Source organism: Nelumbo nucifera, chromosome 6 (assembly GCF_055504915.1).
Source record: "Nelumbo nucifera cultivar China Antique chromosome 6, China Antique-T2T, whole genome shotgun sequence".
Classification (NCBI taxonomy): domain Eukaryota; kingdom Viridiplantae; phylum Streptophyta; class Magnoliopsida; order Proteales; family Nelumbonaceae; genus Nelumbo; species Nelumbo nucifera.
In genome coordinates this window covers 23,890,156-23,907,204 of record NC_142654.1, presented here as the reverse complement: position 1 = coordinate 23,907,204, position 17,049 = coordinate 23,890,156, and the positions used below count along the sequence as shown (strand labels likewise).

Sequence of the window (17,049 nt, the reverse complement as noted above, 5' to 3'; positions counted from 1 at the left end):
CAGCACAAATTCGACTGTTGATGCTGTCTGCCCAGTTACCTTCAGTCCAGTCTTAGGGGCGTAATATTCTTTTGTTCTTCCAAGAAAAGAGCTTATGTGTTGAAGCTTTCCTCTTCGTTCATATCAAGTAGGGGTGGATTCGAGCCGAGCCGAGCCGAATAGTTTGAGGCTCGAGCTCGGCTCGCCAAGGTAGTACAAGGCTCGAGCTCAAGCTCGAGTAAAAAACTCGTAAGCTCGAGCTTGACTTGAGAAAAACTGTTTTATAAAAATATAAAAAAATTATATATAAAAATATTTTTATTTTATATTTAAAAAATAAAAAATTATAATAATTAGTAATTATTATATATAAAAATGAAATATTATATATATTATTTTCTATAAATATTATTATTCGTGCTCGGCTCGCAAGCCTCACGAGCCGAGCTATATTAGGCTTGAATTCGGCTCGATTATTAAACGAACCTATAAATTGGGCTTGAGCTTGGCTCGAAGCTTGGTTGAAACCGAGCTTTTCACGAGCTGAGCTCGAGTAGCTCGTGAAGAGCTCGGCTCGTGGTCACCCCTAATATCAAGCCTCATTGTTTGAGAAAACCTGCCCAAGCTTGTTGTTTCGAAGGAATCCGAGTCACAATAACTGGAACTGTCATCTGAGTTTGAAATTAGGTCCTGTATTTTCTCCTTTCCTTTACTATTCCACCTTTTGAACTTCGGATTGTGCTTTTCAGGAGAAGCCGTAGCTTTCCCTATACTCTGTAGTCTGTACCCATACCATCCTAGGTTCCTTGGACCTCTGTTTTGCATAAGGAAGAAGATGATGGACAGGAAAAATCGTCCATCAACAGGCTCACGTGCCTATTTAAAGGATCATGTGCTGAGGCCCTTTTAAGCCCAACACTTGGGCCCAAAGCAAGGCCCGATTGAAAGTCTTCTGCTGCTTTCGAAGGCTCAGGCCCATTATGGGATCTCACATGGTCACTAAAAGTGCCACGTGAAGAGTTAAATTTACTTGAACCCAAGATCTCAGTTCGGTTCAAGTCTGACCTTCCATCTGGCCGACCCACCCCCTGGAGAAAGTCATGGCCCATTAAGGGATCTCTCATCTTCATTGTCTCTGCTATTTCCACAACCATTCTTGTTAATGCTACTGTCCCTACATTCCAAATAGTTAATTGAATGTGTGTTTTTTTGGATTAACTTATTTTTCTATCCTCATTCAAGAGGATGTGGGGATCCTTGTATATAAACCACACTTGGGCTAAGGCATGGCATGCCGCTTTCAGGAATGCACTAGTATGAGCATAAAGAGGCAATATATGATCCATGTTCACAAAATTTTGCTAGAAGTTTTAAGGGTTGCCAACCTGGCACAACCTCCTTTATCTACAATTGGGGCTAGCAATCAAGCTCACAATGGTAGAGTTTTCAAACAAAATGGTATTGAAAAACAAGCACATTAGAAGATTAGGTTTTCCCAAATCTTCAACCCCTTGTGACAAGGTGTTCATTGTCAAGGTTCAAAATATCAATACAGCCGATACGCCGGTAGGGGCGTATCGGCCTGTATCAAGGCTCATTTCTCCTATTTTTTTTTTTTTAGTTTTTTTTTTCCAATTTGGTTCAAAGGGGTCAGTTTAAGGCCCATCTACCCCCTGAACCATGGTCTGGCCTGAAACACCCACTGTAGGGGCATATCGGGAAGCCCCTGATACGATACGTATCATCTGACACGGCCCGATATGTATCGAAAGTTTGAACCTTGCTCATTGTTTTACAACTCTCTTAGGCAATAAATCGAAGTGGACTATTATGAATGATGAAGACTAACCTGGAATAATGCTGTAATTACATTGGAATATGGATCAACGATTATTTAACATTTAATCCTGTTATCTCAAACAACTATTGCTTTAACGAGGATGTACCCCAGTAATCACAAAATTATACTACCCTGTTTGAGGTTTCCCCACCCTCTTTCTTTATTATATACAATCTTTTTACCACTTATAAAAAAAAAAAACAAAATCTAAGTATGAATGTAGAAACTATAATAATTTAGCTAGTATAATTTTGTGAGATCAGTTGGAAATGGTTTGTGCTTAACCTGATACTGCATGATTTCCGTGTTTGACAGGTGAGACCATACCCTCGGCGTGCTTTCAGCAATGGGGAGAGCAGTCTGTCTCTGAGTGAACTAGGTCTAACCAGCAAACAAGAGGCCTTATTCCTAGAGTTGATTTAGCAATCTCATCGTTTAGTGAAAATTGTAGCAACATAATTGGAAAATCTCGTTTAATTGTCAAAAATATACATGGTGTGGGAATCAGTTTCAACTTGTAGGTTTATTTCCTTTCCCCACCTTTCTCTTCCTCAAGAATAGCATAGAATTGGCAGAAAATCAAGGGGAGCTTCTTTACCTAAAAATGAGAGAAGGTTGAACTTGAAGCAGCCTCTCGGCTATACCTCCCATGCAACGCAGCTTTCTGGATTCATAGGCAAATGAATCTTCATTGTTTTTTTAATTGGGGCCTGATTGTTTGATTGATGAATTTATTAGATATGTTGAATTTATTTAATATCGTTTTTTCCTGGTAAATGGTTATTTATTAATTATTATGTCAAGCAACGACCCAAAGTGCTCTCTCATCATGGTGGCATGACGTTTGTTAAATGAACAGGAGGGGGAGGGTAATCCAAGTAGTCGGTAACATCAAACAAATTATGACCGCCAGGCTTGAAGCTTGTTATAAACAAAGTTCCCTATATTGCTCGAGTGTTAAAATTAAATTTTTGATCGAGACAAATTTTTCAAAAGAAGAATGTTGAGCTTGAGGCTTGAGCACACAATTTGTATAGAACTTGTTGGGCCCATGCGATGTATGGGAAAATCTGATATGAAATCCAGGTCGGTTGGGTTGGAGGTAAATCTAGGTCCAATTTTAATTAAAGGTGCAAACCTCAAGTTCAGTTCTGGCCCAGCCTAAGGTCAGACCCAAGTTTATCAATCCAGGCCCAATTTATAGGTTCAGGATTTGGTTCGTGTTGTGTAAGGACGGGTTTAGTCAGATTGGTTGGATTTGAAAGAATTTATGGATATAATGATATGTGGCCATTTTCGTTAGGCTTTATGGCCCAACTTAAGAATACAATTGATTCAAAATATGCACAAATCCCATTTACAAATGTCGTGTATATATGAGAGAGAGAGAGAGAGAGGTGATAATGGGCGGGGTCAGGCTTTGAACTTGTGATAAGGGTTATAGGCCTATAGCCTAGGTTTAAGCCTACACAGTTCTGAAATTTTTGGGCCAGGACGGTCTGCACTGAAAATGATCACCCTGTATACATGTATATATACAATTTGGGAAAAGATATCTATATCTATATAAGAATGATGAAAAAAGAGGCGAGGAATCTTCCACCAGAAGCCTTACATGGGTTTTCTTGGTTTCTCATTCTTTACACGTGAAGTTTTTCAAATAAATGAAAAAAATTAGCAACTACTTTTGTAAATGAGCACTACCATTTTTTTTGTTTAACAGCTTTTGTCATTAATTTTATTCAACGATACTTAATTATCATGTTTAATAATACAATTAATTAGCCTTAAAAATTACAATTAATTAACCAAAATAGGTGAACAAAGGATTCTTTGGTCTTTATAATGTCTTTCATTGAGATGGGTGCTTGAAATAGGATCTTTTACCACTATAGCCCTTTTATTTAGGCTCATTTTCCTTCTCACCAAGAAGCCATTTCGTTTTCCCTCTTTTTTCAATCTTTCTTTTTTTCTTTTTTCTTTTTAAATTAAATCATCCTTAACAAATAAAACCTCAAACCCAAGTACTTAATGAAGCCAAACCAACCCCATAGATCTCCCTCTCAATCTGTTATTTTTCTTCACATTTCTGTAATGTCTTTTATTGTATTTATCACTTACTCCCTTATAATGTCTCTGTCAATCAAAGGTTTGAAACTCCTTATCCTCCCTCTCTTTCTCGCACCTGCCCTCCACTATTGTTGGCAACTATAGGTGGATATGGCATCCAGCATTATCACAAAGCTTACAAGATGGGTGAGAATAACTCGGGGTCTGATCTAGGCAGTGAAAGTAGCTACTACTAATATCGTATTCCAGAAATCTAACCCTCATTACTCTAGCCTGCTCCTAAATCATACCAAATGGGTGAGTGAATTGGATAGAAAGGGAGCACATTAATCTGCCAAATTTAGTAGAGTTGATTTAAATTTAGAAGTTGCTAACTTATTTAAGTTTTTTATTTCTTCATTTTGCCCTTGTCTACAACAAGATAGGTTTCTCTTGCAACGCTTTGGTGGGCTTTCTTGTGCTGCAAGTGGATCGGTTGAAGCTCTTTCATATTTTTTCCTAATGAAGTGACTTTATACAATGTTGTTTCAATTGGAGGAGTGTATGTGGACCATGTTTTATTTGGTTTTGGTCATTGCTGGTAAACAAAGAAGTGCTTCAATTTTGGGTCTACACTTGAGTTTTTCATGCAATGATGGACTGTGCTTTGAATTTTGAACTGCATATGTTTGTCTATTCAATTTGGAAAGAGTACCAATACATACAAAATACAAGATTTACATTCTACATATTTGTATTTGTACTCCTTCCAAACTAAGCCTTGTGCTGTACAAAATCTTGTATTTTGTATTGCTAAACCTATATTTGCAGATATTATTGATCTTAAGTTTTGACTATAATCTGTTGTGAGGAATGAACATGTTTGCACATTTGCTTCTATGACTGTGGAGGGAACATTTTGTAAGGGTGGGAATACAGTGAAGCTTTAAGTCTTTGAGAAATCCAAATAGACTATGACTACTTCGTGAGATATAAGGAGATAGTGTCCAGGCTTTAAAGCCAAAGTTCGACAAGTTCATGTTCTCTTCAATGCCTTTTTGGTAATCCCTTTTGCATTTCATTTTCTATCTATCTATTTATTTATTTTTCTTACTAATGTTTCAGGAAAGTATAAAATTGTTAAATAATTGGTTGGAAGGAGAACGATCTAATGTGGTACATTTGTTGCTTTTTGGAAAAACTTGGCATCCAAGGAGCCTCTTGCTTCAAGTGTTCCTCTAAATGGGCTGTTTGCTTGCTTTGATGATGATCCTTTTTTTTTCCTTTATATATATATATATATATATATATATATATATATATATATATATATATTTTGATTTATTGGTTTATTACTCCTTTGCTAGAAAACAAAATAAAACAATAAGAGAAGTGAATATTGTCCTAAAACCAACAAGCTCAAATAATGTTTAACTTTTCCAACTAATTCCTTAGTCCTTACTAAATTAATTTGTTTGTTGGGTCAAATTGAGTTTTTGTTTTTGTTTTTTTTTTCTCTAATGAATCATTCCCTGTTGGTTGGATTTGGATAGTAGATTTGGTTGCTTTTATAGTCTTTTAGTCTATGTTTGATTTAAAGGAAAAGGTAGGGAAAGGAAAGGAAAGGAAGGGAAACATGTACAAACCTTGTATAGGTTTCCCTGTCTTTCCCTTCCTTTTCCTACCTTTTCCTTCAAACCAAACACAGCCTTAATGGTTATTACTTTCATTCATTATGGTTTCCTAAACAAGAGGATTGAAACTCCAACATGGCAGGGTAGACGTTTACTTCATTATGTAGCAAAAATATTATCGTAATTGCTCCAATTGAGAATTTCTCCCTTGGTCCTCGTAGGATCTTTGGTTATACAAAAGTGGTGAGATTTCTTTTCTTTCTCCATCAAATTTCTTCCTTTCCTTTTTTTTAATATTTTTCTATATATTTGTTTCATTATTTTTTCTTTATCTAACACCAAGAATTTTACTAAATTTTCTTTATTTTTGTATTGTAGTTGTTGGTTTGGAGGAGACTTCCAAATTTTAGAGTTTTCCTATCTTCCACAAGTAAATTGCTTTTCATTGTAACTGGTATTAGTTTCTGTAATAGTTTGCAACATCTCCAATTTTTTTTTTTTATATTTTTACCATTTTACTATCTGAGTTTTTAAACATTCAATACCCATGCTCAACACTTCAATTTTTTTGTCTCTTGGTCTCTTATTTCATTTCCCGTGCACCGCACGGATTTGTCGCTAGTTCATATATAAATATAATGCATATATGTATGTATTTATTGTAGATGGTAGATTGAAGCAATTCTACAGCTTTTCTGCAGGCCGAGTAGTGATGTGTACAGACTCCTTGCAAGCAGTTAACTCTATCCAGGATACATCAACAGTGGCTTGGTCTAATCTTTCTACTTTCTGGCAAATTAAGAATCTTATTTTGAAAGTTTACTAATGCTTATATTAAATATATTCCTAGACAATGTAACTCTACGGCACATTAGGTAGCCCAAAAGACCATTGGGACAATTATTTTGGAATTCAGATCTGCGCCCCACACAACGTCCCACGGTACATTTTGGCTGTGTATTGGGAACATCTCTTGATGATGATATCATCATTTCTGATATTATCATTGGGAAATGTTTTTAATACACGGTGGGGATCAACTGCGTTGTGGGGCACCCCCTTGTGGGGTGCAGATATGAATTCATTATTTTGTGGGACGTTGTAGGGCACCCCTGTCGGCTTCCAAATGTGTTGGACCTTGTAAATACTCAGGCCTCGTTTGGTTCGTAGGAATAGGGGTCTAGAATCGGAATCGGAATGGGCTATTCTGATTCCAATTGTTTGGTTGGATGAAATCGGAATCCCATTCACATTCCTGCTGGAATGGTATTCCACCATTTGAGGGAATGGCCATTCCCTGCCCCTCCCTTGGGAATGAAATCCTATTCCTGTTGATTTCAATTTCCATTCTCATTCCTGTTTGAACCAAACAGACTATGGGAATGGACCATTCCGATTCGAATTCCGGAGGATTTTGATTCTAATTCTGATTCCGATTCCGACTGCAAGCCAAACAGGCCCTCAGTTCGTTTAATATAGTTTCTTTACCTATAAAAAAATTTATGTATTTGTTTGAGCAAATTTGATTCGAGGAGAGCCCAGGTAGGGTTGGGCCGGACTCAGGCTACCCAAGGCCTCAAGAATCAACTACCAATTTTTTGCCAAGCCCATGTTTTCTGGCCCACGCTTAAGCCCACAATCACAAATTTAGGCTCACTTTGGAAGGAGTATAAATATAAATTTGTAAAATGCAAAACCTTATATTTTGTATGTATTTGTACAGTGCATATTTGTACTTGTATTCCTTTCAAACTGAGCCTTAAAAGAAATATAAATATAAATTTATAGAGTACAAAACCTTGTATTTTGTATGTATTTATACTGTACATATTTGCATTTTATACTCTTTCCAAACTGAGCCTTAGGCACAATATTTACAAAAACTTGGGATGGTCCTTTTCACATTTTTCTTGTTACCGAAAAAAAGAATTGAATATTGCTCAAACTGATTTTGTGAAATCGAATTATTTATATTTCTTAGCGACAAATAATTGATGAAAGCTATATTCTTAAATGTCTACTGAATTGGTAATATATAGTCTCTCAGTCCGAGGTATGCAAATTGTTTTTCAGATCCTTTCCGATTCCAACCATTTGATTGGGTGGTTCGGTTTTCAAAACCATGACTCCAATTACAATTTTAAAGAATTTTGATTCCAATTGCAAACCAAATGAACCCTTAATATTTTTAATTTTTTTAGTAATCTACCTTTAAGTTAAAGAAGCCCCAAATTGTGAATTCACTGCAAGCTCGGCTTAGCTGGATTAAGCATCCCATTTCATGTTTAAGGTCCCATTTACTCTATGTGGATCTGAAGAGAGTTGTCATTACGACCAACTAATCCCTTATTCTAATAAACAATTATGATGAAACTATAAAGCGATAAAATTAGTGAAGACCCTCAAGGTCAAGGACCTAGACGCTTATATTGCTGAGCAATTAGTTCTCTTGCTTGCTAAGGTCGTTTAATAATCTGGGTCCGACTAACCCTTCGCTTTGATGACCACCGCACATTTGAAGAGCCCTTTTAATTTTTTTATTTAAAAGATTAGAAATTCGTTGTCTGACAAAGCCTATAGATAATTGAAAGACGGATTTCCTTGAATAAATCTCACTTTTTTTTTTTTTTTTGTCTTATACTCTTATTCATATTCATGTCAAAATCTGGGCTAGGTTGGTTTGGGGATGGCCCTTTATGGTGAAGGGATCGATCAAGAAAAAAAATAAAATATCATTATTTTATATAGTCAACAAAGGCATTTCACATGCACCTACCAGTTGCATAAGTTGTGGTTTGATCAGTAGCTTTTTGTGCACATCAACACTCAATTTTAGTCCATATTCGTTGTATAGTTTCATCTGGTAGTCCGGTTGGTACACTTGATAATGGTGATGTGATTTATTGTTATTGTCAAAGAAAAGAGTTGTTGATGTAATGTTGTACTGTTTATTTTATTCAAAGAAGTAATGATTCGTAAAAGTGTATGAGGTGGTGATTAATACAAAAAAAAAAAAAAATCTGGATTTAGTTTTTATCTTCTGTTTTACATTTTAACTAACTATAGATGAATAGGTAATTTATGACTTATGAGTCAATTTTAGGACTCTTCTTGTTAGAAATTTATTTAATGTTGCGATATAGATATAGCCGAGGATTCATTTGTTGAATCTTTCCCCTCCAAGAAGATTTTAAATCAACCCCTCATAACGTTTCACAGCACATCTCAGCCATGTATTGAGAACATCTCCTAGTGATAACATAGAATTATAATCTGTTTTGGGGTTGCCACCTAAGCTGCCATGTGGAATGCTTTTGGAAACTCTAAATTTCCTTGGTGGATGAATCTCCACCCAAACTATCCCGGTAATCAAATGAAAAGAATGGGAAAAGAAAAGGGAAAAACACAGAAAAAGAACTGTCAAAATTTGTTCCTGTGAGTACTGGTTGTGCATTAAATGCATTGTTTGGCAAAATAAAAGATGAGTGGGTCCTAAACGGGGTCATATCATGCATTTAAGCATTTTGTTTTCACAGTCCCAGTCAGTCCTCTTCATGTTTGCTTAAATAATAATAAAAAAAAAAAAAAAAACTCTGAAAATCAAAGCTTGCTCTTCTTTATGTTCAATAATGGCGTTTTGAAAGTGAAGGTCCAGGTGGGTCCCATGTATTCTCTCTGGGTTTATCATTTTCTGTTAGAATTGGTAATCATGTATATTTCATTATCAGCTTCTAGAAATGCTCCACAGGTCTGTCCTGATATTTCCCTTATTGTTAATTCAAAAGTTTCAGTAATTAAACTGTTATTAATTGAATTCAATGAGTGTAGTTGGTTCAAAGTCCCTTACCAGCTGCAAATCCCAGATGACAATTAACAATTCTCTTTTAGCAACTTCAACGATCATTAATTCATTCATTCATTCTCATGGGTCTCTATTATTTTTCATTTTTCCATTCATGAAAAGTGAGAAACAAAGAAGACAAACGATATGTGATCAGAGACCAGCTCTCACAACTGTCTACAGCTTCGAGGACATGCATCCTAAGATTCCAGACTAGTGTTTCATGGGCCTACCCTTTATCCAAGCCCAAGGAAAGATATGTGCCCACTGTCTTCATTATGTCAAAAAAGCAATAATTGGGTCACCAATGGGGGTGTTCATTATACGGTTCAAACTGCAAAACCGAATCGAACCAAATTGAATTTGCAGTTTGGTTTGGTTTATATCTATAAAGAATTTGGTTCGGTTTTGATTTGATTTATTGAATTTTATAAATCGAATCAAACTGTAAACCATAAGTTGAAATTTTATATATATATATATATATATATACATTATATACAATATATCTAAATGGAATGCATAAAATTATGTAATGAACTCTTTATTTTATAATAAAATAATAAATAAAAGTTTTAAATTTTAATTTTTAGGGGAGCTATGTGTCGTTTTCTAATTGGGTAAGCCCAAAAGAAATCTAGAATGGTCCAAAGTCCCCAAACTGTATTAGAAACCGCACCAAACCGTAATAAAATGGTTTAGTTTTCATACCAAAATGGTTTGATTTGGTTTAAAAATTTCTCAAACTATAATTTACTGGTTTGATCTGAGATCTTCTTCAAACCGCACTGAACCAGACCATGAACACCCCTAACCACCAATGGCTGAAACTTTTATTGTATGACATGGCCAAAGATATGAACACGTGGCATATCAGTATACAGTATTGTTCATTTTGAGGTTCATCCACCAAAAATAGGCCATTTGTAAGATTTAGGTCAATGTGGAGGTTGCTACATCATCCAAAACTTTGCAAGTCTGTTCTCGCAAGTTCTGAAAATTGCTGGCCAATGTTTCAATTTGCCACGTGGCCATCCTTTGGGCCACATTGGATTATGGGTTATCAATTTCCTTGGGCCAAAGACAAAAAAAGAGGAAGGAAGACAGAATGATAATTTACTAGGTCGATTGCCATAAGCTTATTGAGCAAAATAGAACAAGTTGAGTAGACATCTAACCATGTTGAGATTAGACTTAAACTCATTAATAAACTGCTTAACGATTTGAGCTCCTACATAATGCCCTAGTCTAGGGCACATGTATGAAACTTGGACATTCAACTAGGGACCAACCTCTTTTGCTCTTTTCCTAACCAACTTTGTAGTTGCGACCTTGGCATGTTCCTCACCTTTTCCTTACAGTGAATCAAATACTAAAAAATAGAAAAATGTTTATTTGATAAATTATTATTTAATGTGGAGGCGCGTGGATTCCACACGCCACCCCTAATAGTTTATTGTTAGATTCACGTTGCTTATGACTAAGTCACTAAGCACATGGTCTCCACGTGGCTTTCAATAATTTATAATTTTTTTTGTAAGTCCAATAATTTAGACTTAATTACTTGCCTAACATTTTAGGATTTTTTTCTTATATATATATATTTATTTATTTATTTTTTGGGTAGATCTGAATTTCAGTTTACGCGTGACTGTGACGAACTCTTTTAGCTTTTCAATCCCTTTTGAGTTGTCTGGTTTGTTGTAGGGCTCAAGACTGTTTGTTCCCTCTTCTTCATTTTTATTTGCATCTTAATTTCTTCTTTTTGTTTCTGTCCAAGTATAAAGGCCAAAGCTTGTATAGAGAAAGACTCCTTCATTGAGGTTGATATTGAAGTAATGTATCTTTAAATCATGTAAAGTGTAGAAATATTTATTAGTAAATCACATGTTACCCAGAGCATATTTCACTTTTGAAGGACTCAAGCAACAGATCAATGTCAGAGACTCAGCAACCATTCCCACATCTCTTGCATTCTTTAACTTTTTTTCCTCCTTTACTTCTTAAAGGTTTATAGAGAAGTAACATTGTTTTGTGCTTGTACAATCCAGGAATATGCTCAAACAAAAACTCTACCTCCCACAATAATCAAATACAGAAAAATTGGAAAGACCCAAAAAGGATACTAGATCCAAAATCCCCTGTTTTTTTTTTTTTTGTTGACAAACTAGACAGAAGCTCTGAAGCCCAAAGTCCTTCAGAGAGAGAAGATTCCTATAAGTGAGAGTAAAAAGGAAATAGAAACCAGAATCAAGGGAAAGGATCTGGCACATGTTGCCATGAAGGGGTGTTTTCAATGTAAATGTTTTCTTGAATTTATGTTTTCTTAAAACAAGGTGAAACCATTTTTAGTTTCAAAGACAAAAACTTATGTTTTCACACACCAGAAAAAAAATCCATTGCAACAACATGTTTTCCGTGTTCTTGTTTTAAGCAACAATGTATTATTATTATTATTAAGTCATGGGATCTTTGGCATTGCAACTCACAAGAAGAAAATAAATAAATAGGTTGGAAAATGCATTTGTGCTTGGAATCAATTGGTATTAGTCTGGTCCCAAGGCTGCAAGACTAACTTCTTCCTTATTCTAAGCAAGATTAAAGTAGGAGTTCCTTCAACCTATGATCCATAGGTTACCTCTCCTAATTAGCTTAGCTGGTGAGAGAGATATGATGTTCTAACTGGAGGGGGCACCATTCTTATAATAAAGTTTCTTACATATGCAATGCCTTTGCCCTTTGGTGGGGGAAAATCTCTCTCTCTCTCTCTCTCTGGGTCAGAGTCAATGGAAATGCAAGAAGTAAATTAAATGGGTTATATGCATTAATAGTAATATTGTTATTTATTTAGGTGGTGTTTGGCACATCTTTTGGTTTGTGGGGAAGTTCAAAAGGCCAAAAAATGGTCTTTTCCCGTTTGGTATCATGTAGATCAAAAGACATGAAGATGAGTGTGCAAAAAGACCGAAAATTGGAAAGCTTCAAATGAAGTTTTTAGTCGCTGAAAATTGCCTTTTCATTTGTTTTTAAAGCCCGCTAAATCATGTGCCTACCAAACAAAATGAAAGTTTTAATTTCCACTTCCACATAGTAAAGGGCTTGTGTCCTGCCTAAATCAACTCCATCGTTAGACCTCGTTATTTTGCTTCTAATTGGAAATATTTTAAGGTGAAGAACGGCAACTCATGGAGTTAATTAACATAATTACCCAAAAAAATATCAAAGTCATAAGGGCAAGATACTTTGCTATGTGGATTTATCATCATTTGGGTTCTTTTCTTCATTTAGCAAAGCTACAAGATTTGCTTCAGCGTTGTTTAAGTCATCGTTTCTGGAAGAAAAAAATATTTCCCTTTGTCATTTTCATTCAAGAATGCCCAAGATGAGCACTACGAATGCACATGTTATGTCCCCACAAGGACAACATATTTTATTTATTCATTACTAAACTGCTACATATGTGGAATTGCTGAGTTGCAGCTCAGTTGCCACTCAATAAAATACATCGTTACAGAAAAGAAAAGAGACTGAAACATTGGAAAGATTCTGAATTATTCGACGTCCAAGTGGAGGAGACGGGGTTTGGTGAGGTTGACAAACTCAGAGGAGCAGTTCTGGACTCGAGCCATCTGGGTTAACGTTTGGGGCGCCAGAGCAATGAAGCTGTCAATGCCATTCATTTCTCTGTGTACATAGCAGGTCCACCCCATTTATAGCCATAGGAGGAGGAGAAGCTTGGAACTTTGAATGATAGTGAAGCATGCATGACTCAACTAAACTAATAACTCAAGCTTTATGCACTTTTGTCACTCTCAACTCACTCCAGTTTTATTTATTTATTTTTGAAAACTTGTTTTTGGAGTGAAGTAACCCATCCTCTTGATTAATTGCACTGTACTGTACTGGAAATAGAAGGTACAATGAATTATTTAATTTTCTTGACAATCCAAAGAACAACTATGTCTATTCAGAACACTATAAAGATCAATCAATGGCTAAAAGTTGTTTGGTGTAAAAGCCAACTCCAAAGAGGCAGAGCCCATTGACCGGTGAGGTGGGTCATCTCCCCTGATTTGTATAGTCACTCAATCCTAACGGATAAACCCAAAAAAAAAAATTGCTTGAACAAATCATGTTGAAAGAATTAGTGAACCAATAATCAAAAAGAAAATTATTGAGGTAACCCAAGGCAGAATCAATGAAAACGTTCTAGGAAGCTGTTTTGGACTCTCTTTTCTCTGAGACAGGGGCTGAAGCTGTCCAATATGTCTTCACTGCAAACAGAAGCTTCTCCCTCTCAAGAGGCCCCTTCTCGTGGTCCACAATCTTGCTTTCCCAGTTCATTCCATCTGTGATGCTCTTGATCTCCAACAAAACATCCACATCATCTCTGAAGATTACAGTACCTTCTGGCCTTAGAATTCTGTCCATCTCCAACAGAATATCTTCCATTTCACATCTGCAACACAAAACCATGGTCTGTTTTGAGGATTCTGTGGATATATAAAACATCAAACTACCGAGCAATCTCTCTGTAATTATCAATCACCTGCCCTTGTAAAGGCTAAAAACTGAATCAGCGTGAAGGAGATCATATGTCCTGGGATACGTAGACATGGCTTCACACCTTCAATAAGAAAAGCAGATTAATAACAGTATACACGATTAGTGACAAACTCCATAGTTTGAATGAATTAAATACGAGTTCTGAGTAGAGCACAAAGCTTAATTACCAATTCTGATATGTTCCAATCAGTCCACGCTCATAAATTGCTCCAAGTGTGTTGAGCTTCGCCTCTGTAGGGACTACATTCATGACCCAAACTGGATCATCGATGAGAGCAGCTGCAAACCCACCCAGGTGAGCATTCATATCCAGCAAATTCCGATACCTCCCCTTCTGTCCCAGTTGATTGTTCACGCTCTTGTAATAGCCCACTCTCCTCCTCCACAACTCTGTATCCTCCCTGAAGGACTCCGCTGTAATTCCCTCTAGACTTCCGCTACTAATTCTGGGTGGGACTGAATATAATCTCTCAGGCCATTTATCCAACTGCCCACCAGCAATTTCTTTTATGTCGGACGCATCAGGCAAAGGAGTCAAGCAAGTCTCCATTTTAGTGTACCTGCATTGTGTGTGAACGCATTAAAGACAGGCTCGAGGACAGAGCAGAAAAAAACAGAGAAGAATAACTGCAGAGGGGAAAGACAGACTGTACCAGGCCTTGTCAGGATCTTGGCCCTGGCAGAACTTTGGTTGCTTGATGACCTTTCGGCTCTTTTTACAGTAAATGTGATTGGTGGGTTTCTGCCAAATTGCGATATCACCTCTCTCTACCACTTTCTTCCAGCAGAGGCTCTTGGCTACGGCCTCAATCGTCGACTGTTCCTTGTACAGATCTTCCTCCGTCCTCTCCCATCCTTTCCAGTGTCGCTTCCAGTTGATTGGGGGCCCCGATAGAATCCAGTATCCACCAGGGCGTAGAATTCGATCGACTTCGATCAAGTAAAGCCCATCTGTTGCACATAAAACCAACCAATTATGGAAACCCATATCGAGTATCATCGATTTAGATCATCGAACAGAAGCCAGGCACAGTTATGTCTGATATTTCTCAGTTACCATATTGACCCCATGGAATGAGGCAACGAGAACAGTGAGCCATGTCGAAAGCTCTTGACGGGTAAGGAAGCCTGTTTGAAGCCAACACTCCTATCAACGCCGGAACCCCTCTCTCGAGAGCGAATTGCACTTGCGCTTCATGGGTATCCCTCGGCGCAAATGACATCGTTAAAATGTTTCGAGATAGAAGGTAGGCTCCCCAGCTTGCAACCTGCAAAGATTAGAAGCCAGACTTTAAATTCACAGACAGAAATAGAGAACCCACCAAAATTTTCTCTTTTGGACAAAATCAGTTGATGGGTCCTCTGCTATTCAATCCATGATCAAAATTTACAACATCGTTTCAGTAGAAAGTAAAAAACTTCAAATCAGAACCGAAACGAATTGGAAACTGTGGGTCATGTTCACGTGTGCGCTCTGCCACATGTTATTTGATAATAGAAATCTAATCAATGCATGCATTTAAATCCCCGGTCCAAGCCAACGAAAAAGCATTTCAGTGAGACAATGACGAGGCAAAATCGAACGCAATATAGGCATATAAAATCTTTAGACAGCTAAACATAAACCGAATCAAATTAAAATTCATTACAGCTAGCAGAACAGATTTTCCGGAAAATAAGAAAAGCAATTCCTATACTTTTCCAAAACAAGAAAAGCTACTAATATCTTTCAATCCTGAAACGTTGATAGTATAGTTTATGCTTTATTCACAGTAAAATTCCAAAAATAGAAGAGAAAAAAGGAGGAGGAGGAAGAAGATTTTCGTGGGTACTGGTGACCCAGAGATGGCCGGCTCAATCCAATGGGGAGAGAACACTTCAGACAGGGTAAGAGAAACAGTAAGGAAAGGCTTAAAAAACGGAACTTTTGCTTACCCCACAACCAGTATCAATGGCGGTTCTTATAGACCCATCTCTGAGATTGATCAGCTTGTCAATGTCATCGATATAGGCACCAGCGCCATGGGGAAACATGGTCCCGCCACCTGGAAATCTAAATCGGTCGCGTTGGAATCTAATCCAGTTCTGGACCGCCTTCTCCACCGTAAGTTCCTTGTGGGGTACGTTGGCGTACCAGGCGAAATCCCGGCTCGTCGGCCAGGTGAACGGATTCTTATAACCGTAAGGCGCAGGCACACGACACTTGAGTAGTTCTGCCTTCTCAGGACAGTGTCTCTCTCTGTAGATCAACCTATCCCTCTCGAACTTCAACGACCTCACTGCATCCTCGCAAGGTGTGTACTCGCTGTACTTGGCGTCGCAGGCGGGGAAGTACTTCGGACCCCTCGCCGGCGTCGCGGTGATCTCACCCTCCGCCGTGTGGTGGGTCGAGAAATCTAAAACCGTCGGCTTTGCAGGCAACTGGGTGATGTTTTTAATCTGAACGCACCGGATTGTTCCAAGCAGTTCGGTGGCAGAGTTGGTGCTAACGTCGGAGCCACCGCTGTGTTGCCATACGCCGAATAGGTAGGCAACAGAACAGAGAAGGGTGACGAAGACCATCCTGTAGAGACTGGTTGTCTTGTTGTGGGGCTTGTGTGTAGCCATAGCCACCACTACTGGGGGACTGTTTTTTTCTCTCTTCTCTCTCTCTCTCCTCCTGCTTCACTTTGTGGGTTTTGGGATCTCAGTGATGATCTCTCATATATGAGTTATGACCAACCTCTGTGATTTCTTTTTCGAGAGAGAGAGAGAGGGGGGGGGGGGGGGGGGGGAGAACATGATAACTGAGTGTGGGGGAGGTGGCGGAGGAGTAAAGCCGGAGGAGGAAATATTATTATAAAGAGGAAATGACGTTCACTAAGTAGGATAATCCTCTGTCGTAGGTGGTGTTTGGGGTGGCACACTTTTTGGGTCTTGTCTCCTATATATATATATATATTATATTCATTTAAATAGTTTATTAATTTTTGAAAATATCTACAATGCCAAAAAATATAATTTGATGAAAATTCACCTGATTGCTTACTATACTTTTATGTCAGTTGATTGGGGGTAAGTTATTTTGGTATCATTTTTATATTTATGTTTTTAATTCGAAATAGGAATGGATTAAGTTTTGCATATAATTCCTGGAATCT

At 37.4% G+C, this 17,049-nt stretch overlaps 2 protein-coding genes across 3 annotated transcripts in view; one reads left to right on the top strand and one right to left on the bottom strand.

Annotated features, from left to right (window-relative positions):
- Positions 1–2,596, top strand: part of SAY1 (Ubiquitin-like superfamily protein) — a 45,756-nt gene extending 43,160 nt beyond the window's left edge. For both annotated transcript variants that reach the window (XM_010280258.2, XM_088889463.1), the window contains one exon: positions 2,135–2,596. In XM_010280258.2, the coding sequence (XP_010278560.1) occupies positions 2,135–2,242 (108 nt within the window). In that variant the 3' untranslated portion in view covers positions 2,243–2,596. The remainder of the gene's footprint in view (positions 1–2,134) is intronic.
- A 10,153-nt stretch (positions 2,597–12,749) lies between these two features.
- On the bottom strand, positions 12,750–16,743 carry LOC104612715 (putative methyltransferase PMT15). The gene is made up of 6 exons (XM_010280257.3): positions 15,845–16,743; positions 14,967–15,177; positions 14,563–14,860; positions 14,077–14,469; positions 13,893–13,970; positions 12,750–13,802 (listed from the first exon to the last, which is right to left on the bottom strand). Exons 1-6 carry the CDS (start codon positions 16,514–16,516, stop codon positions 13,553–13,555), a joined length of 1,902 nt encoding a protein of 633 aa, XP_010278559.1. The 5' UTR covers positions 16,517–16,743; the 3' UTR covers positions 12,750–13,552.
- Positions 16,744–17,049: the final 306 nt, after the last annotated feature.

Coding starts and splice junctions, on each gene's coding strand:
- LOC104612715 (XM_010280257.3), bottom strand. CDS start 16,516: ATGGCTACACACAAGCCCCACAACAAGACAACCAGTCTCTACAGGATG. Junction 15,178..15,844: donor CCATTGATACTGGTTGTGGG/GTAAGCAAAAGT, acceptor TAATCTTTGCAG/GTTGCAAGCTGGGGAGCCTA. Junction 13,971..14,076: donor ATTGGAACATATCAGAATTG/GTAATTAAGCTT, acceptor TTCTTATTGAAG/GTGTGAAGCCATGTCTACGT.